This window comes from Hippoglossus stenolepis, chromosome 18, assembly GCF_022539355.2.
Source record: "Hippoglossus stenolepis isolate QCI-W04-F060 chromosome 18, HSTE1.2, whole genome shotgun sequence".
Taxonomy (NCBI): Eukaryota; Metazoa; Chordata; class Actinopteri; order Pleuronectiformes; family Pleuronectidae; genus Hippoglossus; species Hippoglossus stenolepis.
The window spans coordinates 3,254,797-3,266,106 of record NC_061500.1 but is presented as its reverse complement, the minus strand read 5'-3'; the positions used below and the strand labels follow the sequence as shown (position 1 = coordinate 3,266,106).

General features: G+C 40.6%; 1 protein-coding gene across 2 annotated transcripts; it reads right to left on the bottom strand.

Moving 5' to 3' along the window:
- Positions 1–108: 108 nt before the first annotated feature.
- prkab1a (protein kinase, AMP-activated, beta 1 non-catalytic subunit, a) lies at positions 109–6,678 on the bottom strand. 2 transcript variants are annotated; one of them, XM_035184121.2, is made up of 8 exons: positions 6,556–6,678; positions 4,543–4,725; positions 4,106–4,275; positions 3,738–3,831; positions 3,172–3,286; positions 2,850–2,983; positions 2,469–2,537; positions 109–1,825 (listed from the first exon to the last, which is right to left on the bottom strand). In XM_035184121.2, the coding sequence occupies exons 2-8, from the start codon at positions 4,690–4,692 to the stop codon at positions 1,748–1,750; spliced, it is 810 nt and encodes a 269-aa protein (XP_035040012.1). In that variant the 5' UTR covers positions 4,693–4,725; positions 6,556–6,678; the 3' UTR covers positions 109–1,747. The 2 variants fall into 2 exon arrangements, with proteins under 2 accessions (XP_035040012.1, XP_035040013.1); XM_035184122.2 differs by lacking the exons at positions 3,738–3,831; positions 4,106–4,275.
- Between the last annotated feature and the right edge of the window lie 4,632 nt (positions 6,679–11,310).

Below are 11,310 nucleotides of genomic sequence, written 5' to 3'. Positions count from 1 at the left end.
TTTAAATCGCACACGATCCTGAGCCGTTCCCTTTGTCAGTTTTGTGGTTCTTCAAGCCAACGTCCGTCACTTGGTCACAATGATGTGTTTCCATTTATCATCTTTTCCATTTACTTTAACTCTTCATCTCAACTCTCACTTTATAGAAACTGGTTTTGCAACTTAATAGTGTCAAAATAAAGATGATGCCATATTGACTGAGGGCAGAGATAAACTACATGGTGTGACCATCGACTGTAAATAAAGATGGACGACTTGACACCTTTCCCGTTAAGTGGCACCAAACTGTCTTGGTTACCCCCTGGTGGCTGGATGCAGTATAGGTCATAAACTGCACCTAGACTAAAAAGTCAATGTGCATGCTCAATATGTTTTTCTTAAAGATGGTTTCAATTATTTTACAAAATGTATGTTCAAGTGTTTCTCTGCAAAACAGAAGGAAGTGGAGACGCGTCATCCATTTGTATACACAGTCATTGCGTTTGACTCTGAATTAGCGCACTGTGTTTACACTGTGTAAATTAAGGAGGATATCAGTGGTATATCAGTGCGTCAAAACTGCAGAGATGATCAAAATGTATGTGTACGCATTAGTATTATACATTATAGTAATGTATGTATTATTCTTCCGATACATTGTCGTGCCGTAAGTGTGAACCTTGTACCTGATCAGGATACATACACTGTGTGTACATTCTACACAAAAATAAATGTTTACTATCGTAGTGCAGTTATTTTAAAGTTTAGAACAAGTTAATTCATGATAACATAATAATTTGCTCTGGTTTTGGTCTCAACTACGTCGTCTTGGTCCAAACTAGCAATGTGCTCGGACACTTGACTGAAATGGCAACGGACCACAACACTGCAACTATATTAAGATGACATCATCAACCAAGGTAAAAAATAATATATACAACTGAATACTTCACAAATAATACAAAAATATCTACTGTGTGCTCTGTGATCATACCAAATAAAACTATTTCAAGATAAACAGGCATGAAGGAAACAGTGGAGAACTACTGCAGTGCATCTTTTAACGTTATAACATTCACATTCTTGATTGTTCCACCATTATAGAGGAAAGACGGCGGCAGCCTCATGAAGCTGAGGGATTTCCATCGCGTTACCCATTCTCCTCATTGTATTCATGTCTGCTTCAAACATAGACATGTTCTTCGTGTCCTACCTCATTGTTAATGCCTCTCTAGGTCTACAAAGCACAGTTACTACAGAGGGCAGTCAGTGAACAAGTAAAGGCAGATTATGGAGGATTGGAGTAACTGAGTGCCATTGGTCATCCTGGACAGATGTGTACAACAGCTGGGTTTACAGTGAGTGTACAATATATAATCTCCGAGCTGTGTTTAAGATTCAAGGATAAAGTATTGTCATCATTTAACTTAACGCTTTGTGCATTAATCTGTTGACATGTCGTTTGTCCACCGTATTATTTAATCTTGTTTTTGTTTATTCATTGTTTTCAGGGCATTCTCATGTAAAAATAAAACAACGATCCTGATTTTACTGAAAATTCAAATTTGATTTTAAAAATGAAGCTGTATTCCTTGTTTTCTTCTCACTTCTTCAAACCAGAATGAAGACCTATCAGGTGAAACTCAGGACTGATAAGAGCCTGGATTCACTCGTTCTCTCTGTTTCATGGGAAAAAGCAGGTGGAGCTAATATTTTGTAAACTCAGTGTACAGTTAACCCACTGGGATAGAAGTAAAAACATCTCCACTCAGATGGGCTTGTAGAGTAAGGTGGTGACGTACTTCTTCTTGTAGCGATGCGTCCCACTGAGCACCATCACCCCATCCTGTGAGAGGGAAGATAATGGAAGTACGATTACAGACTCTTTCGAAATCAATGGAATTCGTGCTGACAGCTACACAACGATATCGTTTCTACCATGTGCCGCATAGCGATACATATAAACCACAGAGATTAGTGGGAGGGCCGCCCACTAACTCAACGACTCTCTGCCCACTAATCCCCATCAACGGTCAGGAAATGAGATGTCTACCACCACTACGTTACTGCTCTGACGTTCATAGAAAGAGACGTGTTTGTTTTTGTTGTGGTGTGACACTATCACCTCCCTGCAGCTCATCACTAAAACACTGCAGGGAAACACAAAGTGGACATTTTGTATGAAACACAATTTGGTGACTTTGGAAGCCGCCTACTTTTATTTGAGCCGGGAAAACCCGCACCAGCAGATAAACCTCGGATGATTTGTGATGATTTGATACTTGAAATTGATGGGTTTCCCCCCCCCCATTTGTTCTGACACTGCTGTCTGTATTTATTCATAACTTACCACACACTTCTAGTCTGTTTTTCCTCTGTCAAATTGTTGGAATCATCTGCCCTTGAACTCCCCTGATAGGAATTTGTTATCATCACACGCTTACTCTATTAAAATGCTAATAGATCTTCCTGTCACCTTGAGACCTTACCTTAATGGACAGCGCATAGAGGTGGTTGAGCATGACATGGTTGGGTTCTGGGAGTAAAGCAGGGTCACACTGAAAGAGAAATATGAAAAGAAACACGTGAAAAATGAAGAATTTAAAAAACAGACGTGATTTATCTTTCAATTGGTTATTTTCTATATTCTGTGTCTCATTTTAACGTGTGTTTTATCTGGTACTTGCAGTTTAATTCCACTCCTTTTTTATGTTGTTTTATATTATGTTTTAATGCTGTAATGAAACAACAAATGAAGTCCAATGATCCAATTTTTCCATTAAATTGCAATATTTTGACTTTTATTTGTTTTCAGTTCAGTTTCCAGAAAATCCACGATGTAAATAATTTTATTGATCTCAGCTACTCACAGAAATCCCAGTGTCTTTGTTGAGGATGACCTGGAGTAAGTGTGGAGGCAGAATGGGCGGAGACTTAAACTTCTCTTCCTGTTTGGGAATATAGGCGTCCTGATGATATGGTCCGGGAGGAGAGCTGGAGAGGTCTGATTGAGGAAGGGAAGGAGAGCAGAGCTAGGGCGATATGGTCCAACTTGCAGTGGGTGTACAGTGTCCGAATAGAAGAATACACACAACCTTTTTGTACAGCTTTTCATGCCCATTTCGACAAACCTGTACTCTGCATCAGCGAGTCTAAACAGAGGAGACACAGACAGCGGCTGGCAGCACTCACCTGACATGTCAGAACATTTCTGCGAGTCCACCATCAGAGCGTCAAACACCTCAAAGTCGGTCTTCTTCACCTGGATGATGTTGTTGACTGTGCCGAGCTGGCTGGTTACAACCGGCTGTGAGGAAAACAACAGATTCACAAATGAAGCTCAAAAGGATCCAGACAAATTGCAAGTGTAAGATAATTGAATGTGCAAGGTATCAAATTGTTCACAATTTTGCCAAGTTTACATGATGTGTGGTATTTTTCATTTGATTTGAAACTGTATTTCCTTGCAGCAGAGAGATTCTGATTCTTATATTTAAGCTAGATCCAAGGTCTCACTCAAATAATTGGTTGCAGTCAAAATTCAAAACTCATAATCTACACTTGCAGTTGCAGGATGCAGTACTGGTAAAGATGCAACCATGCAAACAATCCTTCAACACATTAATTTAAACATGCTGATGGTAAAAAAGACAGGAAGATAAAGTGGAAATGTCCAGGTAGAAAGCAGCCACATAAAGGAAGCGTCTATAAAGCTTGTTTATTAAAACGAGTGTATGATAATGAGTATAATCACTGACCTCAGTTGGGTCGTGGGTCCACTGACCGTCTACATAAAACTTGTACTGATGCTCCCCCTCAGGCAGATCGACAATGGCCACAAAGGTGTTTTGACTTTGATAGAAGACAGGGGAGAACATTTGGTAAAGAGGTGAGTGGACAGAGTAACGTCTCTTTGAATCTTCATCCTCATAAACAATAAGTTTTCCCTCGAATTAAGTAAAATTTATTTAAATAATAATGGAACATCATTCCAATAAAAGAATCCGCTGTTTCATGGACGACACTCTAAGCAATGCTCTTTGATTGTTTGCGAGCGTCAATGAAAAACGGTAAACCATATCTTATCAAACATCTATGAACGAGGGGTACGAAAGTAAACCCTCACCTTCTAATAAGTGGTATCTTGTTGACCCAGTTGTTAAAGGAGCCAGAGAGGTAGACCTCTTTGCCATCTCCAGTCCAGCGAAAGACTGTTGGTCTGTCTAAAGTTGGCCCTTTGTCTTCAGCTTCTAAATCTTGCTGCCACGCAAGAAACTCCTCTTTCTGTAACGGAGCCTGAAATATCAATCACAAAACCCCCATTAAGGCCGGTTTATACTTTCCCCATTAGTGCAGATCCTGCACTGCAGCCTACACAAGTGGTGTACACCTTTGTGAGCTGTACTGCTCGACAATTAAAAACACCAAAATGCTGGTCGCTGGTGCTGATTTAAAACAGAAACTGAATGGATCTTGTTAAGAGTTGTAGTTTGAGATTCCTCAAGTACCAAACGATCACGTCAGCAGCAGAAAACGTGCGTCTGATACACCGGCGTGACTTACTTTCATATCTTCAGCATGGAAAATATCTGCATCTTCAGGGCTGTCCATCAGGATTTTGGGCCTGTCGCCCTCCTTCGTACCTCTGCTGTCCCTCCGCTGAGCCTTCTCCCCCTGGCCCAGCGCAGCCCTCTCACTGCTCGTATTCCCCATGGCTTTGTCTTCTTGTTGGCCGATGCAGGGTCACTGCGAACAGGAGTTTTAAAAGCCGACAAACTCAGACGGAAGAATACGTGACATATTTTTCAAATAAAGTCACTAATCATTGACAAGTCAGCGCTGGAATGAAAGACATCATCGCTCAAACGAGAACGATTTTTTACACCTCGGGCACTAAATTTCTTACCTAGAGTAGTTAAGCTAACTGACGTGTGGCTTTACGAATTACAAGCAGCAGTGTGTCAGACTCCTGTGGGAATGTTTGATAGACTTGTACTCATTTACTAAATGTATTACTATGCTGTATTCATCTGAAAGAAAGATATCTGTTCTTTACACAGTATTATATATATATATATATAAGTAATCCCTACAGCCAAGGGAACGGTGAGTAATTTTCCACATGCCACTTGGCAATCTGCAGTGTTTAATCATATTGATATGTTATGCTCAACTAATCTATTTCAATATAACAATTAATCTCTTTTAAAGGCCAATGTTTGGTGGGGTCCATGCACCTTCTAAAGAATATTTGCTTGGACGAGAAACCTTGGTAACATAGGACATTTATTATAATCAACGCATTTATCGGCTTACATTAATTGACTTGTAAAATGCTGCTGCTGCATAATAGCAATGCAGTGAGGACCCAGCAGTGTCAGCAGCACAAGTAAGTTATTCATTGCGTGACCTTGGCATTTACAGAAATGGATTATCTATTGCAAGGTGCTCATTAAGTTGCATACCAGTGTGAAATCAACTGAAACCAATAGGCAGCCCAACTCTGGGCTGCTACTAGAGGTGACCAGGAAACCACAGTCTTTTTAAATTGTAAAATATACTGTTTAAAAGCATCAGATTCAGGTGATTCTGGTACAGAAAGGTTTGTATTGGTTCACTGTCTGAATCTGAAGGTTTATATTATTTATATATATATTATTTTTTAGAGAATCATAATCATAAGGCTTGCAGACTCAGCGGCTTCTTTGTAATCACTTCTTAAAACCCATTTTTATGGACTTGTTTTCATGCAATGTCGTGTTTTTAATCGTTTTCTTTCCACCTTCTCATTTATTTATCGTCATTTTACTGCTTTTACAAGTTTTTCAAGTGACACAGCTGCTACTGTATTTATTCATTTAACTTGAACGTGGATGTCTGGCCTCCTTTCCTTGCTTTGCGGTCAAAGCACTTCGTAAACTCTGCTTTAAAAATGTGCTACACAAGTAAAGTTAACTCTTATTATTGTTATAAAAAAGATCTGGTATTTTTTTCTGTAAACGTGTGATCACACAAAGAGTTTAATTCAACATCCCATTTAAAAATCATTTGGGTAATTTAACACGATTTGTCATTTGCCAGGGTTTTGCTTCTACTACACCAACTGTTACAGGACAATACTAAAGAGTCGTGATAAACTATAAAACAAAGTTATTGTTATTATTGTAGTTATCATGAAACAAATACAAAACAATGCAGCATGTGTTGTGGTTCTCCAGGAATGCTGAATGAGGGTGCCAACTGATGCTAGCCCCCCTGCAGGATGCTAACCTGCTAAAAAAAAGGGGCTAACGGACATTAGCTCCTTCTGAAAAACCATGACAGATGTGAAATAAACTCAAAATGAAACCACAGCTGGATTCGTCTGCACGACATCCGCTGGATATCAGGAGGTTCAGCGTCAGTCAGTGGGATGTAACGAGGGGGTTTTAACCCACCGGAAGCTAACGTTAGCCAGCAGCTAGCATCGGCTAACGCAGAGCTAAAGCTGCTAGCTGCTACAAAGGAAGTAGCAGCCATTAAAGATTTAAAAGACAGAGGCGGTGGATACAGTGGTTTGGTGGTGGTTTGTTTTACCTGAGCGGAGTTTATCCTGGGAACTTTCCGTGTTAGCTCCTCGAAGCCATTTTTTTTTTTTCCACCGGAACACAGAAACAAAACATTTGGTTCCGTCACACAAAAACAAACCCGCCCCCCCACTCCTCCTCCTCCTCGTGCGCATGCGCAGTAGATCAAAGAAGGACCAGGCCTCATCAACAGCTGGATATAATAAACCTGCAGTATTTTACTAATACAGACCCACTTAGTATCACACAAGCAGTTAGTTTACTGCAGTATTTTATGATCTCAGTCATATTTTTTTACATCTTCAGCAAATAGCAGATGTAATTGTAAGTAGTAAACACTAGAGGGAAGCCTGGATCAAGTGCTATGACTATGTGCAGGATGGAAATAAAGCAAGTGAGTCTTTATTTCCAGTGTATGTTTGCTGCAAATGTGAAATTCTGATGTGCATGGATAATGAACTTTCTATAGCCCCTTTAAAAAACACTTAGAAGGTGCTTTACACGTTAGAAATGAAAAGTTGAAGGCAAACAATAGTGAAGGTCACACGACATTACAGCACAGATACAGATACAACGGTGTTACAGATTAGAAGAGAGTGAAATATAATAATAACTTTATTCTTATAGCACTTAAACAAGGTTACAAAGTGCTTCACAAAAAAAAAAAAATGAATGAAATAAAAGGTATTCAATTCAGTTCAATTTTAAGCACCAAATCATAACATAATCAGGTCGAGATCTTAAGATTTATAGAGAAACCCAACAGTTCCCCCAATGAGCAGCACTTTGGCGACTGTGTGGAGAGAGAAAGAACTCCCTCATTAACCTCGAGCAGAACCAGACTGAGTGTGGGCGGCCATCTGCCTCTGGGAGCGGAGTGAGAAATGGGGAAGCGAGGAGAGGTGAAAGGGAAAAAGAGGGGAGAGAAGAGAGAGAGAGGGGAGGAGAGAGAGAGACCAGCAACGGATGACCTGCATTGTGAGAAAGCTGCAAACGAGTTCCTGAGGTTTCACTAAGGTATGTATAGAAGTGCAAGATGAAACAAGATGAATCCTTGTAAATTGATTTTTTTTTTAAATAGTCGGTAAGAGCACACTTCTAAAAATATGTCTTTAGGAGAGATTTAAAAGAGGATAAGTAGTTTTACATCTCCCCAGGGAGTGGAGCCCTGACAGAAAAGGAAAGGTGCAAGCCCAGGTATATATATATATATATATATATATATATATATATATATATATATATATATATATATATATGTATATCAGTTAGGGCTCAATGATTTGGCCAAACATTTCATCAAGATAGAAATGTTTCCAAACAGCATCTCACAAATCTGAGGTAGATGAATTATGTGTTATATCTCCACACATTATATAGGTTCATGTTGCTATCAATGAAAATTATGCTTCGATTATTATTGATATTTTCTCACTTCCTGGTTCTATTATCTTAAATGCAAAGAATAAATTCGAGCCAGGACAATGATCTGTGCCACTAATACAGAGGCAACTTGGCATTCGATCGAAATAAAGTCTCAAGGTTTCAGCCCTTGAACTATGGAGGCTGTGAAACTCCCTGATGAGGCCACACTTCTTTCCTGAAGTTAAATAGCACCTCAAATATCTACAGAGGTGACATCATGCAACAATACATCTTTAATTCCTATGCAAGGCAGCACAAGCCGATCCTCCGACGGCTCCATACCTCATCACCTGTGGTCCCCGTTGCCCTGAGCAGCGCTGCCGTGCCCCTGTCAATACCTGCAGCTGCTGTTTTTTTAATGTGGAACAGCTGGCAAAGAGCAGGTGTAATAAATAACTTGAACGGTGGCACTGTTCCCGTTCGGCTTCGTCAATAAGACACACAAATACATCACAATGCACAATGTTAGGGCTCTGCAATCAAGCCTGCCTCCTCCAGGTTAGCAGATGGGACATGAGCCAAGCTAAAAAGTCAAAGTGCACGTTAAATCATTTAAAAAAGATGATTTCTGTCATTTTATGTCGTTCTTACACTGATGTATTTTCAAGTGTTCATGTTTCTGACTTTTTTTCTCTTACCCATTATTATCATCATTGCCTTAATTAGGCTAATTTGAGTTGTTCTCTCGTCTTTAATCTCCTACCATCAGGCTCAGCACCTTCTGTTACAGTATCTCAGTGAGCGGAGTCGTATGGAGCTGCATCAAACACTGAAAAAGCATCTTTTCATCTTGCTGTCGTCCCCCCACCACCACCGCCCCCTTTTCCTCAGACCTCGACACAGAGTTAAGATAAGTAATGATGTTCACCCACAAACAACACTCCAACAACATCCTCCAGACGCAGGGGGCAGCACATGCTCAAGGCTTTGGCACGTAATGAGGAGCTAGGTAAAAAAAGACAGGGATCCAGCAGAGATGTGTGAACAGATGGGGGGGTGGGGGTTGGATTTCACAAGGCCCTATTATCTACAAATGACACAGCAGCCTCAAATTACAGGCATGTTCACAGCTGATTGCAGACACGATGTCGGTCCACACCAGGCATTCAATTACTGAGATTTAAGTCACGGTATCTAGGCTATTCATCGTTTAAACCAACTAATATTGCTGATGAATAATAAGACTTGTATTGTGTCCATCAGGAATGCATATGCATTTCTTTTAGCACGTTAGAGGACTTTCTCGGAACCAGACTGCTGTAATTGGCTGAGTGGGCTCCAAGGAAAACGTTGGCCTGGCTGGTGGAGGTGGGATGTGATGCGTCTTTTTCTTCGATCGTGCGGAGGTGGATCTAAACATGGATCGGATGGGGAGGGGGTTCAGATGGTATGTGGCATGTCGTTAGTTTTGATGTGTGGACAAGCAAACGGCAATGAGCGAGGACCCAGGCGGTGGCGCGTGAAGCTGGATGTTGGAACATTTAACGGCTTCTCAAATCCTTTTTTTTTTACATTAGAATTAATATAATTAAACAATAGTTACTTTGAGCACGTTCCTCCTTCAACGCCCAACAGTCGTCTTAATTTCAATCAAGCCACACCGAATTGTACAAACTCATAAATGTCAGTCCACTTGATATGATATTATTTTTAGGCTGCACCAAATTTAACCATCTCTGTCCTGACCCATATCGCATCCTTCCACCAAGTTATGTCGTCCGGGAGCTTTTGCGTAATCCAACAAACAAACAACAAATTGCAGACTAAAATGTACTCTCCTTGGCAGAGGTGATAGAAGTGTTAAAAGAAAATTCGAATAAAATCAGCCTCTCCGATAAATCTTAAGAGGGAGCTTAAGAAATTGCTGAGTCAGCTGACCTATATTCCTCAGGCAGATCATTTTATTCCCTGTAATTAGACCTCTCACCTTCCTTCATATAAAACTTACACGATCGAAGATATAATGCTTCAAGAGAATTAATACTTTAATTAAATATTTAGCTCTCTGAACCGAAGACATTGACTTTTACAAGATTTACGACTTGAAAGCCAGCTTTGATAGAAAATCTTTCTAAAAGGCCTGAATCTGAAAATCTCTCTCTCTCTCTTGGTCTCATCAGAAATCCTGTGTTGGCTCACAAACCCGCTGATGAACTCTGGGATGTGACTGATGTGCTGACATTTTACCGCGGCAGTGTTCTGCACCGCTTCCCCAGAGCCGTGACCCCTCTGCCGCTCTTATTTACCGTTACTCCTCCCTGCTGAGTGAAGCCTTCACACCTAACAGCAGGATGCCCCCCCCCTACTGCACCTCAGCCAGCCGCTGGGCCCTGATACACTCTCTGCAGGAGAAGACACATAACCTTTATACTCCTCTGGGTGACGCACGGGGAGGTGACGACTCACAAACTCTCTCCTGTTGCCTTGACACGCCTTCAGGCTCCAATCAGCGCATAGACTCACTTAACTCTTGGGTTCATGTAATTATTCCTTTGTCAAACACTAAATGAAAACTGTTGTCCGGCACATCAACGTGTGCCGTCAAGCAAAAAGAGACAGGAGCTAAAACCAAGTCTTTCAGACAGAGGCTGAAGAGATGTGCTGCAGCAATGGACATTAGAGCATGTAAAACTTCTAACGGTATTAAATGAACTTGGATTAATCGTGAAATATTTAACTTTGGACGCTACGTTTCTAGACATTTTAATGAAGAATTGTTACATTTCATATCTTTAAAGGAGAAGTTTCGTTTTACTCTGTATCCAAATTAATGTCAACAAAGCAAAAACAACAATAAGTTAAATGTGCCCTGACCACATGGCAGATTTGTTCCTTTGTTTAAGAGGGGACAAAAAGATAAAATCCTCTGGTGCATGTTGTCAATATTTGTTCAGTCAACCAGAGCCTGTAGAAATATTGTATATTACTCCATCACGATGCACTGACACGGCAGAAGAACTGAGGAACACAGAGGCTTACAGGTGTAGGTGATGGAAAACCACAGGATGGAAGGAGGCAGGCCTAGTGGGGGGGAGAGGGGAGGAAGGCTGGAGATTGTGACACGCACTTTCTAATTTATTTATGGACTTCTTCCGCTTTTATCACTCATCGCTTTGTGTCAATTTGTACAAAATCTGCTATAAAAAGAAACAGATGAAGGCAAACTGGAGACGCAGAGACATTTTTATGCCTTTCACTGCTTCAAGTGTTGCAGTTTTCATACCTAAAAGCCGGAGATGTCTTTAATCACACTGGCACGCCTGTTTCTTTTATTGTCTTTCAACCCTGCAAAGTGTACCAGGCCTTTGTTTGAGAGGGAGAGAAGACTCACAGGGCTTAA